Source organism: Plecotus auritus (assembly GCF_963455305.1).
Source record: "Plecotus auritus genome assembly, chromosome: 4".
NCBI classification, from domain to species: domain Eukaryota; kingdom Metazoa; phylum Chordata; class Mammalia; order Chiroptera; family Vespertilionidae; genus Plecotus; species Plecotus auritus.
This window is the reverse complement of record NC_137775.1, coordinates 130,181,209-130,202,691: the sequence shown is the minus strand read 5'-3', so window position 1 is coordinate 130,202,691 and position 21,483 is coordinate 130,181,209. Positions and strand designations below refer to the sequence as shown.

The 21,483-nt window shown below is 37.8% G+C and overlaps 1 protein-coding gene across 1 annotated transcript in view; it reads right to left on the bottom strand.

Annotated features, from left to right (window-relative positions):
* The window catches only part of EXOC4 (exocyst complex component 4), a 771,568-nt gene that overhangs the window by 659,480 nt on the left and 90,605 nt on the right, over positions 1 to 21,483 (bottom strand). The window contains exon 6 of the mRNA XM_080666468.1: positions 8,948 to 9,191. Within this exon, the coding sequence (XP_080522594.1) occupies positions 8,948 to 9,191 (244 nt within the window). The remainder of the gene's footprint in view (positions 1 to 8,947; positions 9,192 to 21,483) is intronic.

The window sequence follows — 21,483 nt, the reverse complement described above, 5'->3', positions numbered from 1 at the left end:
AACTTCCAACTCTATGATGAATAAGTTCTGGAGATCTAATGAACAGCATAGTGGTTGGTTATAGTTAGTAATACTGTATTTATATACTTAAAGTTGCTAAGAGAGATCTTAAATATTCTCGCCACAAAAAAGAAATGGTAATCATGTGATGTAATGCAGGCGTTAGCTAATCCTATGGAGGTAATTATTTTGCAATATGTAAAGGTATCAAGTTAATACACTGTATACCTTAAACTTTCACAATGTTATATGTCAATTATATGTCAATAAAGGGTGGTGGGAGAGGCTTTCCTCCATTTCAAATATAGTATTTCCTCATATGCAACATTAAAAAATTATCCATAAATCCACTTCTTAGAGATAACTAAAGTTAAGAATTTAGGGGAATATTCTTATTACTTAGTTGTATATTACTTTTAGTACAAGAATGTACAAGGTTTCTCAGGGAATCATGTAGGAATCTAAGTCATCAGTTTGATTCTCAGGTGAACTAATTAAGATCCATTTACTCTGTGACTGCTGATCAGACTTCTTAACACGTCCAGCTACTCCAGCTATCTTGGAGAGGCCTGCCATTGATCACATTGGGGGGTGTGGATGGGAGAATGAATATATCAGTGCAGATTGTACCCTTGTCCACAGGAAAAACTAAATCGAGCCCAGGAAATGAGTCAGGAATGTCATTTTTACATGAGCCAGGAAGCAAACTTACATGGTGGAAAGAAACAACTTCTACTCTTAATTCTACTGCCACCAAGCTTTGTGAGCTGTCAAATTATTTCAGCTTTCACATTTCCCTGGGTAAATCTGGGATTAATAATAATGCCCCTACCTGTGATGAGGCCAGGAGTGAGGCTCACTCAGCTGAGACACCAGATGGCAGACTGCTTTGCAAAGCATAAATGCTACAAAACTGCAAACTCTGTGATGTCTGTGATGTTATAAAGAGTGTTTGCAAACTTGAGCATACATAAAAATAATCTCAAGCATATATTCCTGTGGGCCCTGCACCCAAAAATTCCAATTCAACCATCCCTCCCCCACAGGGTTGCATTTCTAATTCTCAAGTGACTATGGTGGGGCTGATCCTTAGACCCCCGCCCCCCCGCCTGACACAGTAAGCAGTGCTGAGGTTTTTAAAAAAAATCAACAGAGTCCTCTTATTAAAAATTATCTTATTTGCATCTTTTACTCATGTATTTACTCATTAAATTTCTTGGGCATTTAATATGTGCCCATTCCTAAATCAAGCTGCAAATTTCATTTGACACAAGTGTGTGTTTGTGTGTTTCCACAATGAAAACGATACAGTGTCAGTTTGAGCTCAGACTACCTTTTGTATTATGACACCAACAAGTACACAAAATGAATGACAAGACCTAAGGCAGCTCCCACTATCTGTCAAATACAGAAGTGGGCTTCAATGCAGCATGAAGGCTGACACGTAAATAATGTTATCAATAATAACCCATGCAATAGATTTTATCTATTGTTCCCTTAACTGGTTCAATCTCTAATTTGAACCTGCTATAGTATGTAAAACAAGAGAAATCAAAAGCAGGTTTCTTGTTTTTACTCTGACAAATATAAAACGAAGATTTAAGAAATGTAATATTGAGTGCTGACCAGGTCGCTCAGTTGGTTGGAGCACTGTCCCATGCACCAAAAGGTTTTGGGGTCAATTCCCAATCAGGACACATACCTAGGTTGTGGGTTTGATCCCCAGATTGATGTTTCTCTCACACATCAATGTTTCTCTTTCTCTCTCTCCCTTCCCCACCCTTCCTCTCTCAAAAAAAAAAAAAAAATCAATAAACATAACCTCAGGTGAGATTTTGTTTAAAAAGGAAGAAATGTAGCAGGACCACAATCTTCCAGTGACTCGCTAAAATGCCTAACACCAAGGGAAAGAGGAGAGGCACCCACTGTATGTTCTGTAGGCATTTTAGAAAACATGGAATTGTTCCTTTGGCCACATACATGCAAATCTACAAGAAAGGTGATATTGTGGACATCAAGGGAATGAATGGGCACTGTTTGAAAAGGAATGCCCTACAATGTTGCCACGGCAAAACTGGAAGAGTCTCCAGTATCACCCAGCATGTGGTGGGCATTGTTATGAACAAACAAGTTAAGGGCAAGCTTCTTGCCAAGAGAATTAGTGTACAGATGGAGCATATAAAGCACTGTAAGAGCTGAGATATAATCAGAAATGGCCCAAGAGAAATTACCTGGGTTCCACTGAAGCATCTGCCTGCTCCACACAGGGAAGCACACTTTGTGAGAACCAATGGACAGGAGCCTGAGCTGCTGGGACCCTTCCCCATGCATCAATGGCATGATGAGTGTTTAAGAAAAGACCTCTATACTGATAAAAATGTTTCTCTTAACTGAGTATAAGTGTGGAATCCCTTCCCCAAAAAAATAATTAAAGGAAACATTGTATCCTAAATAAATAAAATAAATGTAATATTAAGACCTCTGGCCCATTTAGCCAACTCCCCTTCCTCGAGACTATAACCAAAGGGCAATATACCATCAGAAGGACAGCTGTCCAACTTCACTTTTATAAAACAGCTATAGACATTACTGCCTTTACTAACTCACCTGACATATTATGAGGTCATCATCCATTAATTTATGTGGACCTATTAGAGAGTACATAGATTTGGGATCAGTACTACCTTCCATGATAATGAATTGTATATTTTAGTTAACAACTGGTGCAGTAAGTCCCATATGTAAAGAATTAATTCCTCCCATTTGTTCTAAAAATATTTCAGTAAAGCTGCAGGGTGTATATTCTAGTTGAGGAACAGTGAAATTTCTTCTATATGTCTCTGGTTCATCCTATTCATATCCTTCAGTATTTAATAGTTGGGTGCATTTAAAGCATGTTCTCACTGATACCTGTAATCAAAACTAGAGATTTAATCAAATGGAATCATAATCACTGAAGTCAAATTTACTTGCTTCTTGCTTGCTTTGATTCAAATTAACTACTCATTGAAATCACATCGAGGCCCTTCCTGATTCCAAGTATGTCCAGGTGCGACATGCAGTGCTTGGGAATGGCTACCAGAAGTCCCAGAGACAAGTGCTTGACCTGGCTTCAAAGCTGCACTTAAATGACTTTTCTGTAAAATAAAATGACCAAGCCTACAAAATCCTACATTTCAGATATTTAGGAGAAGAGTAACTAATAGAGACAGAGAAGATGAAAAAATGCTACATATTTGAAAAAGAAACAAATGCCCAGCTCTAGCCATATGTCTAAAGAAATCATGAAAAATATCTCACTTATTTCTCTTTTCATAAACACTCTATTTGTACTACAAAAATAACATTGGTGCCTGTGTCTTTAGACTTTCTCATAGATGAAACCACTTTGTAAGCCTCCCCTTTGTAAGTATACCCCTATTCTGAGTTCTGGATTCTGAACTTTCAAATTTTTTTTTCAATTTTTAGAGCAAAAATGTCTTTCCACAGATCTACAGTCTTCTTATACTGAAAAACCAGGGGGGTGGGGGGGGGAAACAGGAAATGAGGCAAATAACAACCCTGAAAAAAAAACAACAAAAAAAAACATGACTATAAAGTAGATGATTCAGTATTAGAATTATTCAGCACTCACTTAGCTAACACTGACAATCAATTACATGACAGACATACAGGAGGCAGAAATAAAAGGAGTCCACACAGTCCATTGCAATACAATGTCATAAGTGCTATATCTGTTTAAAAGTGATGTAGCCATTCCTTAATATTCCAGATGTATCAAAAATATTAAGAATGTACTAGAAGAAAGTGTGTAAAGTTTTTATAATATAAGAGTGAGGAAGTCCAAAGTTTGAACAAAACCTAAAAGACATAAAAGGAAACATTGAGAAATATAGCTTCATAAAAATAAAAAAATTTTAATGGTCAGACATCATAAAGTCAAAAGAAAAACTGGGGGAAAACTGCAATATAAGTACCTAAGAACTAATTGTCTTAATATATAAAGAGTTCCTACAAATCAATAAAAAGATTGACATACTAGAAAAATGGCTAGTTCACTGGTAGGTGCTATCAGATAAATGGAGCTCAATAATCACTACTTTATTATTATTTAAAAAAATAAAAACCTACCCAGACCAGCTGAAGCCCCTATGGTTATATGCTCTCATGGCACACTTTGTTTCTCCTTTATAATACATAAAACAATTTGTACTAATAAACTTATCTTAGAGATCACTAATTAATGCATTTTTTCCCCTTATAGACTTTAAATTCATTAAGGGCAGAGACCTTACGTTTGATACAATTTTTGATCCATGGCAGATAGATATACAATATATGTGAAAGTCATTATTTCATGCAACAAATATTTATTATGGGTCAGGTTGGCTACATTCTGGAGACATGGTGCTGAACAAGGCAAACTACTTCTCTCTTCTCTTGAAGCTTCCATTCTAGGAGCAGTCAGAAAATAATCTTAAAAAGTAATGTAATGCTCTGCAAACAGATATTACATTTTTCCATACTAATACCCCCAATAGGCCTTTTCTATTTTATTAATAATAAAAATTTATTATTTTTATTTTATTATTATTAATTTTTAATCCTCAACTGAGGATATGTTTATTGATTTGAGAGAGAGAGAGAAAGGGAGAGAGAAACATTGATGTGAAAGAGAAACATTGACTGGTTGCCTCTCATAAGCACCCAATGGGGATCAAACCCACAATCTGGATATGTGCCCTGACCAGGAATCAAACCTGCAACCTTTTGGTGCACAGGACAACACTCTAACCAACTGAGCCACCCAGCCAGGGCACATTTTCATTTTTAATGACTTCTTCTGATTAAAATATCTTGAATAATAGTTCAAATTAATTCTTGAATAAGGAATTTATTTTCCCTATAACTTAACAGCTGCAAAATAGAGCAGAAAATAAAACATACCACCTTATTATCTAAACACAACTATTTTTAGCATTAAAGTATATTTCCTCCCTATGTTTTCCATGAACCTTCCTTCAATATGACAGTGAGCACAGAACTTGCAACGTTCTCTACTTTTTTATCAGACAAAATCTTCCTTCATTCATAAGAGAGATCAAGGAACACTGCAAAATGGTTTCCTTCTGAAAAGGAAAGAGATCTCTCTGGCAGCCATGGCTCCAACTCATTCAACCCTTTTTGCCCTTTTCAAGACCAACAGTTTTGCCAAAGTGGAACAGGCCTCCAGCACCTCCTCCTGCAGTGAATTTTGTCTTGACATTTAAACAGGACCATTTTCAAATAGATGATGTAGTAGCCTCACACATGCCAATCATTCTTTTCCCACATTCTTTTCTCTTTCCTATTCTTGACAAGATATCGCACCTTTGAGGAGATTTTATTTCTTCTGTGTTTTCTTCATGCTTTCTTATTAGAGACCTTCTTCTAGCTTCTTTAAAACAAAAATGATGTGAAAATGCTCATGAGCTAGATTTGGGGAAAGAATCAATGATTAGGCAGCAGGAGTTGAAGACCTGAAATTGAAGACACTGCCTGCCTTTCTGAGGACATGATGGGTAGCTGGTGGTCCTGGGAGATTGGCAAAGCACATGTTCCCCTAATGTTTATCAAGTCGGCAACAACAGAAGTTGAATATTTTCCTTTAATAGTAAGTAGAGGTTTATAGACACTAGATAATGAATGACAAAATATTTCTCCTATAAAGAGACAGCAGATATTTTGGGAATTTTAGTTTAGATAGCTTGGGGGTCAAACATAAAATAAAATAATAAGTAGATCATTGAAGTGATTTTTAAAAGCTGGCTGTGAAAGTATACAGGCTCTGCAGGAAGTGAAAAAAAGACAGAATTCTAGCTTGGTTCCTTCTACTTTTCTATCTAAGTAGCACGCAACATTAATTCTCTACATAAAAACAAATGAAAACAAGCCTGCAATGCATCACAACCAGATATATTTAATAGGATGATATTAAACAATGAAACTTTTAGAAAAAGTTACAGAAATGGTATCTTGCCTCAGAATAGCATTTATATGCTAATGATTTCTAATAGTCTTTTTTTTCCCCCCACTTGGGAGGGGGATGAAGGAGAAAATATGCATATTGGAGAAGAAAGAATCATGGTTCTTTTTGGCTATGCTTCAATTTTCCATAAAAAGATTCTTATACCTTTGGCATAGAGTCCTTGGATGTAATGGTAAAAAAAAATTATGCAAAATATTGTGACTTTACTGCTCTCTAAAATAAATGCCACTGACACCTCCCAGTAAAATTCGATGAACACAAAGGACCATGCAAGCTTCAAGGGATAATCTGACACTATCCTTTCTCAAATTCTAAACCTCTAAGAAACAGCAATGCAAATCATCACTTTTCAATGACGTTTCCAAGGTAATTCTTGAGACGTTATAAAGCATTTGATAGTTCACAGACAAGCTCAAAATCATCAGCCCAAGAATTGAATTTTATCTTCAAAAAGTGGTTCACTATCAGAGGGAAAGGAAGTGGGGTTGGGGAGGAGGTAGTACAAGGTAAAGGAGTCAAATGTGGCGAAGGAAGGAGATTTGACTTTGGGTGGTAAACACAATGCAAAATACAGATAATGTGTTACAGAACTGAACACGTGAGCCCAGCTGCACGGCTCAGTGGTTGAGCAACAACCTGTGAACCAGGAAATCACAGTCCAATACCCCATCAGGGCACATGCCCAGTTTATGGGTTCGATCCCCATTGTGGGTTGTGCAGGAGACAGCCTAGCAATGATTCTCTCTCATCATTGATATTTCTATCTCTCTCTCCCTCTCCCATCCTCTCTGAAATCAATAAAAATACATTTTTAAAAGAACTGAACACTTAAAACCTATATCATTTTACCAACCAATGTCACCCCAATAAATTGAATTTACTTTTTTTAAGTTGTTCACCCCAAATATTTGCTTTCTCTGTACTATTTTATCCCAAAAATTTTGGGCCCAACATTTCAGATTTGTATGTTTTATAAAATGAGATCATGTTTTAGATAGCTTGGTTGTTCACTTGCTACTGTCCAGTATATCCTGCCTACATAAGCCTTTAAAATATTGACAAAAACAAAACTTAGAGAAGGGAAAAAAACCTCTTGCTGACTCATTCCTCCTAGAGAAACATTTATTATCTCCAGGGCAGTATGCTGAATTTCCACCTCTACTGCTGCAATTTCCACTCGTGAATTCTGCAAGGGGCTTAGGGAACAGAAGAGGAAGAGGTCAAAATCCTTTGAAAGACACATTGCTTTTAAGGGCCCTGTAATGAGATCTGCAGCGAAGTTATTGATCCGTGCCCTTTCGCTTTATTTCCAATATATACTACAGTCATGTTATTTCCCTATGAAAGTTCAGCGTATTCATCTAGGGACTTGCAGCAACAGGGCATAGAGAGCCGGAATTCTGGAGTGTTCATTAATAAGGAGGCAAAAGGTCATCAAGGAAATCCAGGTACCAGGCAACAAAGAAAAATTCAATTCAGAACCAGTCCCAGCATATTTGGGTCACACTGTGAGTGATCAAAGAACATGAAGTTGAGGAAAGAAACAAGACTAAATAAATGTGTGTATCAATATACACCAATACAGTTACTGGCACTCCCTACTAAAGTCTAACCATATCTCCTCCTCTAATGCCAGCAACCCTATGAAGCAGGTGTTATTCTCCTTAGTCAGGTCTGCTCAACTCCCAAATCCATGCTCATCACATGTGCTCTGAAATATTCTATGGCAGGGGAGGAGTGAAGGACGGTTTCTTCAACAACTGTACTTTTGAATGAAGTTTACAAGGAAATTAATGTTGAAATTTTAAAGTATAATTAAAATGAATGTTATTTAGATACATAAAAGAATATAAAAATGAAAACAGCATACATTATTTTTCAAAAAAATAATTTAAAGTAAGTCTGGGAAATTCTATACTAAGTGAGCTATTATTATTTCCCTTAAAATTTATCTTCTTTAAAGAAAAAAATGTAAGCCCTAACAAACAGCAGAATTTCCTTAACAGCATGTCAACAAGATTCTGATGCCTTCCCAGAACTCACATTATTTGAACTCAGAAGACATGCCTTCCTGTGCCCTGTGCTCTCAGATGAAACTGTGGTTTCCCCCCATGCAAATCCCTGCCTTGTCCATATCTGGTGTATGTGGAGAGCTTGGGGTAAAAGCAGAGGAGGAGGAGAACAGAGTGGATCCTGGATTTTCTAGGAAAGCCTCCATTTCAAAGCTCTTGTCCCACCATCAGATGGCATTAGTCTGCTGTGCCCTAGACTCTGGTTTGACAGACGTGCTCTCTCAGTGCCTGACAGTCAAGACAGAGTTTGGATCAGAGCCGTTTCAGTTTTCCCCTTATGAAACAAGAAGTATGAAATCCAAATCCAATTAGTTGTTTTCAATAGATACAATAATTCCTGAGACTGATTTGCCTACTGACAAATATCCACATATCAGAGGGCAAAACATGGGACAAGAAGGACCATGGCCTTGCATTCAACTCCAAAATCAGTCACTTGCTCTGTGACCTTGACTAATTACTTAATCTCTAAGGCCCATTTCCCTAACTGTAAATTATGGCTAATAAGTAGTTCATAAAGCTGTAGTGATACTTAATGACATAATATATACAAATTGCCTTGAATTCTGCTTAATACTTAGTAAATATCCAATAATTGCTATATTTTTTTCATTTGCATCTAAACAAAATACTTTGAAACTTTGCAACTATGTCAAAAGCCAGCTGGGGAAAAAAAAGGAAAAAAATCCAGCTGAATTATACCTATTCAAGCTGTTTTCCCCAATTGAGTTTGTATGAACTATAGTATCCCAAGTTCAAGAAATAACATCAAAAGAAGATAATTACTTACCTCCCACCCTAGAAAAGGTATAATAGCTATCAAACACACGAACTGCACCCCATCTACCTTGGTTGGTTGTCCGCAGTGAGGTTCTCTCCCCTCTGATAGCTACTGTCTGCCACCTGGGTTGTAGACCTCTTCACAATCTGTTGGAGCTCCTGCTCCAAGCGTTCTTTGATGGCCTTAACTGTCTCCGGGATCTTCTTCAGTTTGGCAAGCCCCTTGATGAGGATGCCCATAAAAAGGGTGCTGTTCTCCTCTGGATCCAAGTCCAAATCCTCTTTGATGTCCTGTAGGTTTATCTCCCTCACTGTAAAAAAATAAAAACAGGTTCCATCACAAAATTCAAAAACACAATGGGTCTGGCCCATGGGTTCACTGCCTTGTTTGCTCCCTTTAAGAAATCAGAGAAGCCCTGGCTGGTGTGGCTCAGTTGGTTGAGCATCGTTCCATGCACTGAAAGGTTGCCAGTTCCTTTCCCAGTCAAGGCATATGCCCAGGTTGCAGACTGGATCCCCAGTAGGGGATGTGCAGTAGGCAGCCAATGGAAGTTTTGCTCTCACATTGATGTTTCTCTCTCTCCCTCTCCCTTCCTCTCTTTCTAAAATTCAATTTTAAAATCTTTTTTTTAAAATAGAGATTTTTCAATTATATTTGTAATTAAATTATATTTACATAGTAAGTAAGAATCGCACAAAAACAGTACATTCTTCAATCCATCCCAATTGGTTAATAATAAGAGACAGAAACAATTAACAGCAAGAAAGCAAATCTTCATGGGAAGTTTCCATAGGCTACCACTTCCAGAATGAGTCAGTTAGTTTGTGACATTTATTAACCATTCACTGTTTATAAAATGTCACACATGGCATGAGAATTCTAAAGAGACAGACCATAGTTTCAAATTCCTATTTATTAGTTAGAAGAGATAAGTAGCTTGATATAAAGACATTTATAAATACATGAAGAGGTAAATAAGATTAAATTATAACAAATATAAAAGAGATGAAGAAAGTAAAGGAAAAATAATGCATGCAAGTGAGATAAAACTTTGAGGGTATGTCTAGCATAAGGTTATTATCTACTGAAGACTGGTATTGCTAATACATGTAGGAGAACTAACTATACAGTGTATGTCAGTAGTCTCTCTAGATCTTTAGACTACAGCTTTCATCCAAGCTACCTGGTTTTGAAATGGAAGAAACATCTGGAACAGTGTTCTTAACCCTGTGAGAACTTGGGAAGCAGGTGGAACTGGAATCTGAGATTTCTGTTATCTGCTGAAATCCACAGGCCCTTCCCTCAAGTGAATACACATATACACAAAGTGTCTCCTATGATTTCAGAGCCAGCACTACTGCCAAAAGAAAAAAGAAGCACAGGTTGAAAACTTCTGGCCTAAAAATAATTCTCCAATTTTACAAGTGGCTGGATTAGGACAGACAAAGCAAAATGAATACAAACTTAAATATGGACCCTAATAAAGTTTCCCCATCCTCCCCTCTCCTCCACTCCTCTAAACAACTGGATCATTTTTAAAATATGTGCTATTCTGAAAGATGCATACATTCTTCTTTAGTAGATTCAAGCTCAACTACACAACAAGCGCAGTCTGGGTTGTTCGGCACTACTGGAATGCACTGAAACCGGTTTATTTCATTCCCTAAATGAAAATACCCAGTACATGGAGTAAGTCCTTGTAACCACTAAATACATTTCCTAAAACCTCTACTCCAGATGACAAGTAGGCTATTCTCCTCAGTCCCGTGTTTTGCTCCTAATTCATAAAATGCACATAAATATAAACCAAAGGTATTTAATGATATAATTACTTTACAACCTTAATCTAAAGTAAGTCCTCTGCATATTTATCCCTGATGCTGTTGTCTTACTTAGATTCAACAGACCCCTAAAATCCATAGAGAGAGAGAAGAACATAAATAACCACCAAATGCATGCGGTTTTCCTCACAGAATAGAGGGCATTTGATGATATGGTATTTAAATTTAAGTTTTTTAATACCAGTAAACTGGAAGTAGAACCAAGAAGCTGTAAGCCTCTAAAGATCACATGCCAATCAATTCTGAAGGCAAATCAAAAAAGTCATTGATATTTCCAAAAGTGACATTTCAAGAATACACATTTTATTTGCAGGTTTTGTTTTATACACAAAGAGCTAGACACCTCAGGCCACAAAATTATTCCATCCTTTAAGATCAACCTCAAAAGCAAAACAAGAAAAGTATTTAGCAGCCAAGGGACTATCTAAATTCAACCTGTTAGAGGGGGAAATGAAGTGAAAAGATAAACAGAACTTCAGGCAGAAAAAATGTAACAAATTTAGCTGAGATAAAATGATCTTCATAAAAGAGGATCTATAAGTAACAAAAAGGACCATGCAAAGGGCTACCTGAAAATTACAGCCACATTCCGCAAGAGTGATTGGTTATGAGATAAATGTAGTTTAAGTCAATAAGGGCTTAGATTACGTGGCATATAGCTACTTACATGCACATTAATATAATAGACAGCCTATTAAAAATAACAAATAAGCAAGGTATGAATATTAAAATGCCACCGCCCCAAATGGCACATTTGTTTAGAACCTTATCTATCTGCTTGTCTCCTGAAATCTCCTAGAGCATAAACACGGAACAGATCCAATATTAATTAATTTATAGTATCTATTTCACTTACATCAGCTGAAAATTAAAAGGCAATTTAAAAGAATAATATAATCAACCATGAAGACTAGTCTAATAATCACAAAAACCCTGTGATGTCAGATAGAGTTATTGGTACTTTATGAAAAAGCCTTGTACAAAATCATTTAGCTGAAATTCAGTAAGGACTCACAGCACAATTAGAACAAAATATACATATTTCTAAACTACCACACCCCAAATCATTCCCTTGTATCTATATTGCTATAATATGCACTCAACGTGTGGGTTTTAGAACACTTTAAAAAACAGAAACACCTTACTCCCTTATCCTATTTCTTATCTCCGATATTTTTGCTTTGAGTGTCTTAAGTGAGGATTTCTTGAACCTGGTTTTAAAGACTTTCACTGGTAGAACAGTGTTAAATAATAAAAGACTCTCATGTCCTTTAACCAATTATTTCTACTAAAATCCAACTGGGCCCAATTGTTTCTTATTAGACAGACAGGCATGCATATACATCCATATATCCATATCTAAGTAGGTGTAAATGATGTCACTGGCTGAGCTTAAGCATGGAATCCTGAAGGAGGTTTACCTAAGACACTTCGGGACTCGTGGAATATTTAACTAGATGATATCTCCAGTCCTTTCAAGCCCTACAATTCCATGATTCTATTAACTACAGTGTAAATCTATGTATCTCTGATCACTAAGCCTATAGCAGAGTAGGAATACCTATATTATAGATAACCCATTTAAAAAGAGATAAACAGCCGAAACCGGTTTGGCTCAGTGGATAGAGCATCGGCCTGCGGACTGAAGGGTCCCGGGTTCAATTCCGGTCAAGGGCATGTACCTTGGTTGCGGGCACATCCTCAGTGGGAGGTGTGCAGGAGGCAGCTGATCGATGTTTCTCTCTCATCGATGTTTCTAGCTCTCTATCCCTCTCCCTTCCTCTCTCTGAAATATCAATAAAATATATTTTAAAAAAAATAATAATAAAAAAAATAAAAAGAGATAAACAATGTGAATGATCCATTTATGCAGTAAATATTTTATAAAAGAAAACTACTTGTTTCCCAGCAAGTACAGAAAGCAATCTAGAACAGTCCGTGGCTGTTTTCTTTTCATAATATGCTTGGAAAGAAAAGATTGGTAACATACGCCATATGAGATCAAATTGAAGGAGGTCAGGGCTCTGGTAAAACACTAATTTTTATTGAATATGCTATATTCATTTATCATTTATATTTATACACTAGAGGACCGATGCATGAATTTGTGCACAGTTTGAGTCCCTCGGCCTGGCCAGCGATTGGGGCCAATAGGGTCCGTCTCACCCAGTCCTGATCAGGAAGATCAGGGCTGGCTGGCAACGGCGGGGGGAACGGAGGGGGAGGTAGGAAGAGGGACTGTGGGAGGTTGGCCAGCTGGGGAGGAGGGGCCAATCAGGGCTGGCCAGCAGTGGGGAGGAACTGCGGGAGGTTGACCAGCCACCGAGGTTGGCTGTGGGAGTGTACTGACCACCAGGGGGCAGTTCCTGTGTAGAGTGTCTGCCCCCTGGTGGTCAGTGCACATCATAGTAACTGGTCATTTGGTTGTTTGGTCGCTTAGGCTTTTATATATATAGATGTTAGATAAGGTATAAGAGATAATGGTAATATTTACTATAGAAATTCCTGGTAGATGTCATCCTATCTAATAAAAGAGTAATATGCAAATTGACCATCACTCCAACACACAAGATGGCTGCCCCCATGTGGACACAAGATGGCCACCACAAGATGGCCAGCAGGGGAGGGCAGTTGGGAGGGACCAGGCCTGGAAGGGAGGGCAGTTGGGGGCGATCAAGCCTGCAGGGGAGGGCAGTTAGGGGTGACCAGGCCTGCAGGGGAGGGCAGTTAGGCATCAATCAGGCTGGAAGGGGAGTGGTTAGGGGGTGATCAGGCTGGCAGGCAGAAGCGGTCAGGGGCAATCAGGAAGGCAGACAGGTGAGCAGTTGGGAGCCAGCAGTCCTGGATTGTGAGAGGGATGTCCGACTGCCCTTTTAGGGCCTAAACGGGCAGTCGGACATCCCTTGAGGGGCCCCGGATTGGAGAGGGTGCAGGCTGGGCTGAGGGACACACAGCCCCATGCACAAATTTCGTGCACCGGGCCTCTACTTCCTTATATTATGCACAGTACCTAAATTATATAACACATACATTTTTTGACCTACATAATTTACATGTATTCAAGAACATTATCTCTATATAATGTCTGCCACTACTGAAGAGAATTCAATATAAAAAGGAGCCTTCAAAAAATCACCAAGCCTAATTAGACCACTAAAGCATCAGGATTACACACCCACCATACTGTCCCCACAGATGGGAACCTGGCCTCAGAATACTGACAATATTCTCAAGCAGGAAATAATAAGAAAGTTACCACTAATAAAAAATAATTCTTCTGCTTCTGGTCAAAATATCATTACAACTTCATACTTTAGATATCCAATCTACTTAAAAAAAAAACAACACTACTATATATAAAATATAAATTTTAAAAATTTAAATGGTCTGCCTCTAAATTGAGAGTAATAACTCTGTAGACAAAAAATGCAAACAATGAGTGTAGCCATAGTGCATGTCCAATGAGCTCGGGGTAGAGAAGCAGGCAGAGACCTATGCTGCACTGACTGGCCAGGTGAGTTGACGAAATCCTCCAGGGCTGTAAGCACAGAACCAGATCAAGCTCTAGACCTAGATTGGTAGGTTGCTGGACTCACCAATCCTTATCCTCCAATCATGTCCCAGTGGAAGCACGTGGTCAACTACATATCTTAAATATCTTTCTTTTCACCTTGAAAAATTACTTCTAAGATCTTTTATTCTAAGTAATACACCCACTGGGACAGGCTAAGAGAGCAAGATCTGATGCACTGGTTGCCACTGGAGTACAGAATCTTGATTAGGGTCTTTCAAATGTTAACTAACTACCCTGAGTGTGGATTCCTGATTAAAGTACCTCAAAAATGTTAACCAAGGACCCCGAGGGCACAGATTAAATTAAAACTACAGACAATATAATATCCCACCCCTGAAAGGAGGCTGCTAAAAGCTATTGCAACCAGGAGCTATCATTTACATGAGTGTTTTCAGCCTGGGCACAGGGATGGCTTCAATTCTGAGGTGGAGATGAACCCCACATTGCCCTGACTTTTGAAAGCACAGTGAATGTGCACTGGTCGTTCCATGAGTAAAGGTGGACTAAGGATTTAATGATGGTTTATTTGCCTCAGGGAAGGTTAATAGCAAACTTTTTATTAGGATAAAAACAAATAAGACTATCTGTTTAATTAGTTTCCCTTGAGACAAAGCTCATCATCCCATTTAGAGCAAGAAGGATGTACCTTTGAAGGTCAGAGAAGCAGCTAATGGAGAGAACCTACTAAAAAAGTAAGAGGGACACAGGATAAGAGGACAAGGAAAAGATGAATAAATTGATAGTTTATAATAATATTCACAAAATGTATTAGACTGCAGGCATTTGTTAATGTATGTTTTTGTAAGTTCAACTGCCCAGGAAGACAGCATGATGTAAAAGAAAGAACAAAAGCTTGGCATCACACATGTTAGATTTGATTACCATCTCTACCACTTTCTAGTTGCGTGATCTCTCATGCCATTAAAAATTGCTGGACCTCAATTTCTTCATCTGTAAAGTGGGGATAGCATTACCTACAGAATTGTGCACATTAAATGTTATGTGACATGAAAACACAAAAACAAACCCCAAAATAAAAAATGTAAGTTGAAAATTTCTAACTTTATGAACTCTGGGGTTGCTGAAGACAATGGGGGCTGCATAGGTCCCCATTTCTCAATATTTCTTCCAAAACAACATAGAACAATGAAAAGAAGAAAAGTCATAGAAATCATACCCTCGGGTTAACTTTAAGACAGAAATTGCCCCAAATTCAAAACAACTGTAAACAGAAATAAGAAAAGAACCATCTAATCCCAGAAAGTGATCTCCCAAGCTCCTCTCCAGTCCTGCTCAGCCACAAGGCTTTGTTGCAGGCCAAGTCAGACTGTGAAAAACTGTGATGAGAGAGAAGAAGGGAGCTAGTGATGAACCAAAGACTGAACTGAAACTATCAGTACAAAGACAAAGTCCACCCCAAGTTTCAAAATACTAAAAAGTATCCAAGCATATCAGAGCATGCACTATAGAGAAGGAACTTAAAAGCAGACACAATCTGAAGGAGCAGTGTTTGAGAAACAGTTTCTGGGGAAGAAATAAAACAAAAAGAGAGAAATGCCCTTTGGCTATATCAGATATGAAGGGAGAATGAAGCATAAAAGAAAAATTCAGGTTCCTACAGGACAAAAGCATCGAAGTTCTGGAAACAACCTTCCCCAACCATCAAAAACAAAAAACAAGTATCTGGATTTTGACAGAAGAGGGAGCCAATGAGCTGGGATTTCTATAAAACACTCTGATACTATAAACATGAACAGAAAAAGAAAACAATGAGATTCATGTAGAGCAGGCATGTCAAACTCTCAGCCCACGGGTCACATGTGGCCTCAACAAATATTTTTGTGGCCCAGCCAATATAATGGTATGTCAGAAACGTTTTAATAAAAATTTCATAACTTAATTTTTACAATACATAATTATTAGTAACAAACTACAACGGTTCACTAATGACTGAATACTATAATTGTGTTGCATTCTTCAGGCGCACCATTTCTCTCCACTAATACTAGCAGCGAATATTTTAGCAGCTGATTGCCGCGTCATTAGTCTTAGACTGACTTGTTTGGTGTATGCAACAGGAAATATTTCACTTTCGTAAAACAAGAAAAATAGGTTTAATTGCATTATGCTTATGAATCTGTGCAGTTATTCAGTGTCTGGTAAGTTAAAGTTCAAGAAAAAATATTAATTTTTATTAAAATGTTCTATTATTTTATGTTAACGGTGACTCATTTACTTCAGCCCTTTGTGTTCAGCATGTCTCTATCGAAATAAACCTACATTTCTACGAAAATTGAAGCATTTGTGTATTTTTTTGTGGCCCACATAAACTTAAACCTTGTTTATTTGGCCCATGTTAGCCTTTTAGTTTGATATGATTGATGTAGAGGCATATTGAAAAAAATCAGGAAATCCAAAGCACATCAACAGAGGAAAAGTCCCTGTAATAAAATAAGCATGAAGCACAAAAAAACTAGATGGCAACACTCCAGATGAAATTAATATACTCAAATAAAAATTGAGGATAGCTAAAGCCACTTTGAGTCAAAAATCCAAAAAAATAAGAACAGACATGGGCAAATATAGAAAGGTATGAGAAGAAAACTGACTAAATTCAGGAAAGATATGAAAGAAAAAAATCATCTCATGTATGAAGAATACATAAATTATAAAATACCCATGGGAGAATAAACTTAAATGACTATTCTATAAAGGGTATCGAGAAAATGCAGAGAATAAAAGGAGATATAAAAAAAGTAAAAAAATGACCAAAGAGAAAGTAGTAAAAATGTAAGCTAGGCAAGGAAAAAAGTAACATATTACATGAAATAAACAATATAAAAGAACTAATACTTAAAATTATAAACCAAGAAAAGTTGCCGAAAATTTTTTAATCTACAAAATAAAAAGAATCCACTGGGTCTGAAGGAAAATTAACCCCAAAATATAACTCCAAGACATTTCCTACTAAAACTATTCAATTCCTAAGTTTAAAGTCCTTAAGGCCTACAAGATCAAATAACTTACAAGGGCAAAAAAAAAATTAGATTGGCATGAGAATGTTCATAAAGCACATGAAGAAAAACAACAATAACAGCATTTTACAAAAAAAAACAATTAATAAGGAAAAGTGTAAACCAAGAAATTTATACCCACTCAAGAGGTCATTTAAGTACAAAGGCTGTAGAGGGGGAAGTATTTTTCAAAAGGAGGAATTGAGCAGCCATGACCCTTCTTGATGAATCTTTTAGATGATGGACTTCATCCAACCAAGAGACAACTGAGAATATTTCAGCAAAAACATGAATGAGCATTTAAAGACAAAGACAAAAATGAGGATGTTGAAAAACAACTTTACAAAAGTAGTATATTGTTAAAAAATTTTTTAAAAAGCAACTAAAAATTAGTAGTAGAGAGATGAAGAAAAAATAGAATAAATGTATTGTTTATTATCAAAACAATAGATGTGAAGTAAGGAATACCAATAAAAAGAGAGAAGTCTGCGAATAAAAGTTTAAAAAAGGGGGGAGGGGTAAAAGCATTTTCAAAAGATTTTTAAATACATTAAAAGACAACCACTGAGGCAGGGGGAAACCATTCTAAACACCAAAAAATTCTGCATAAAGAGCAAAAATTAATATTTCAGAAACAGCAAAAAAACGTAATACACATTTATAAAATACTATGATAGAGTTAAGAAAAATATATCAGTCATATCAATATATGTATGTCAATGGATTTGACTCACCTATTAAACAGACTTTCAATTTGACTCACAAAGCAAGGTACAACTATATGCTACACACATCTAAAACAAACTAATTTAGCTTTACTCTCTGTGTGAGCCTAGAAAAGCAGAAAAAATAAGAAACATTCTTCTCATGGACAATTGCCTGAGCCCAAGAGTCTGATATCACTGGGTACAGAAGTTTACTCTACCCACAGTGAGAACTAGAACCCAAATTCTCATCCAGCCTAAATCAGATTAACCCCATATGAAGTCCCTTCAACTGCAAAGCAAACACAGATGTGTATGATATCAGGAACATTTCCTCTTACAGAAAATAATTACCTGTAACATGGTGTTATACACAGATATGAACAAGAAACTAATTCAAGTAACAAATATGTATTAACTAGAGGCCCGTTGCATGAAGATTTGTGCAATAGGCATTCCTTCCCCTGGTAGCTGGCACCAGTTTTCCTCCGGCACCCAGGACCCAGGCCTTCGCTCTGGCCTCAGTGTGGCCGCAGCGGAGAAGCTAAGCCAAGCCAAGCCTCGCCTCTTCAGTCTTCAGTCATCTTCAGTCTTCAGTCTTCGCTCGGGCTGGAGCCTTCAGTCTTCACTCCATGCCTGCGTATGCAAATTAACTTTCCATCTTTGTTGGGTTAATTTGCATACTCACTCCTGATTGGCTGGTGGACATCGCGGAGGTGTGCTGTAATAAATGCAATACCCCACTCCATGCACCGTGCCAGGCCTCTAATCCTCTACATCAAAAGGTCAAATCTTGGGGGGAAAAAATGGCGGCAGAATAGACAGACGTGTCCCGAACTTTGTCCCGGAGCACATAGAAAGAGCAGCTGAGGGTCTCACAGGGAGTGTCTGTTAGTGAGTTAAGGAACAGCTATACTCCAGGAGAAGGCGGGGGACTGCTGGACAGGGCTCACCTAATCGGGCAGCTCCCACTGCTGCTGGGTCCCCTCCCGGAGCCACCGGCTCAGACACGGAGACCGCGCCAACTTGAAGGGGAAAGTGGATGTTATCGGAAACCTGAAAATCTGCAACTACGGCACCCACCAAACAGCTGCGAACCCCAGAACACCGGTCCCCAGTTGGCGCAAACACGGGGATTCTACACTCCACTACGGAAAGGTCAGATTTCACCTGGAATAAGGTGAGGTCTCTGGTCCTGGAAGGACAGAGAAGTGCGCGCACTGTGGGAGCTGGAGGACTGGGGTGAGTCTGCACCTAGAAGAATCTGTGGTTGTTGGGGCTGGCATGATCCGTGAATGTGGAAGGAGGTCCTCAGAGCTGCTAACAGAGGGGATCTCTAAAAAGCAACCCATTCTGATCTGGCGCAGGACAGCCTAGAAATTTAAAAAGTGTGCCGGCTGCATGAACACAAGGGGTAAAAAAGGACTGTGCAGACTTGCATGCAGCCCCAGAGTTCACACACTTGCACTTTTTCCTCTTTAAATCCTTGCTTCGGATTACTAAGCCCAATACATAGGATCACCCAGTTGGGGACACCCTAGGAGACTGCAGGGGAAAGTTGTTTTTCTGGAACCTGGGGATCAGAGTGGGGAGTGACTGTCGGAGAACCAGCTCTGGGGCAGTCCACTCCCACAAACCAGTATTGAGTGCCACAGGGAAAGCAGGATCTAAGCACAGGCTAGAGAGGACCTATAGACCCGAAGGTCAATCCAGAAACACTGCCACCCAGAGGTTAAATCACAAATTGACTCTTGTGTAATCACAAATAAAGGAATACAAGAAAATAAGACACACTGCCTGCTTAAAAATCAGGACTGGCTTACAACACTGAGGAGCAGTGGAACGCAGGGAACTGCAATACTGTCCTGACTGGGAAACAAGTGTGCCAAATAGAACAATAGAGGAAGTGAATGACCTTCACTACTGCACTTTTTTTTAATTTTTTTATTTTTTATTTTCATTTTTATTTTTATTTTCATCTTTTACTTAATAAACTATTTTTTTTCTTTTTTCCTCACTTGATTTTACCTTTTTAATTATTACATTTTTATTTTCAATCAGTATTATTACTACTACTATTCTACTTTTTTAATTAAAAAAGTGTCATATTATTTTCTCTTTATTTTACTTTAGAATTAGTGTTCTACATTCTCTTTTCATCTTTCCTTTAGCATCATTCTACTCTATCTCAACTCTACCTTTATGCCATCACTCTCTTCCTAACTTTTCCCCTCTTGTTGTCCTGATTCTCTTTCCCTTTTGCTGCTTTAGATTTTCCCTATTCTTTCCCTTTATGCCCTGTTAAAATTTAACCCTACTTATATATCTAATTTCCAATCCCCCGATCCAAGTCCATACACACCTCTCTCTTCTCTGTCTTCACTATCCAAAAAAATTGTTTTCCTCTCGGTCCTTTTGTTGTTGTTTGCTTGGATGTTGATTATATCGATTTTTTATGCTTGTTTGTGAGATTGTTTTGCTTATTCTTTTGTTTTGTTTTGTTTTTGTTTGTTTTTTGCTCCAGTTTTCCCTCAACTTGCTTGATATTAGTTGTTCTTTATACTTTGTATTCATCACCAGGTACTTCTTGCTAGCATTTATTGGGATTAGTGGCCATTCTATTGGGGTTTTCTCCCCATATATATAGTTTGTTCCCCTTTTCTTTCTTATTCTCTCTCTTTTCTCTCTTACTTTGTTTTTCCTTTTCCCAATTTCATTTTTGCACTCCTTTCTTTTGTTTTTCACTTCTTCTTTCTCTCCTTTCCTCTAATTTGCCTTTCTCTGGTGGTCACCTTAATTGCGGTTATTAATATCATGAATACATTTCTGTTCAGTGCCTTGTTCATTGTACCTGGTTGTGTTGTATTTTGTACCTTTAAATCAACACAGGAGAGAGAGAACTACATAACCAGACACCTGGAGAAGAGAGACCATGGGGAGACAAAGAAATAGCCCGCATATGAAAAAAAGCAGGCATCACCAGAAAAGGAAGTAAATGAAATGGAGGCAAGCAACCTGATAGAGAAAGAATTCAAAGAAATGGTAATCAGGTGGCTGAAAAGAATGGAAGACAAATTCGACAATATGAGTAAGAATCATGAGGAAATGAAGAACCAAAAATAAATGAAAAATGACATCACTGCTGTAAAGAACTCGATAGAAAGCATCAAGAGTAGACTAGAAGAAGCAGAGGACCACATCAGTGAGCTAGAAGACAAGGAAGGAAAAAATTCCCAAGCAGAGAAGCTTCTAGAAAAAAAAAAAATTAAAAAGCAGGAGGAAAGCCTAAGGGAACTTTGGGAGAACATGAAACAAAACAACATCTGTATAATAGGAGTTCCAGAAGGAAAGGAAACTGAGCAAGGAATAGAAAACCTGTGTGAAGAAATAATGACAGAAAACTTCCCTGATATAGGGAAGAAAAAACCCACACAAGTCCAAGAAGCTCACAGAGTCCCAAGCAAAATGA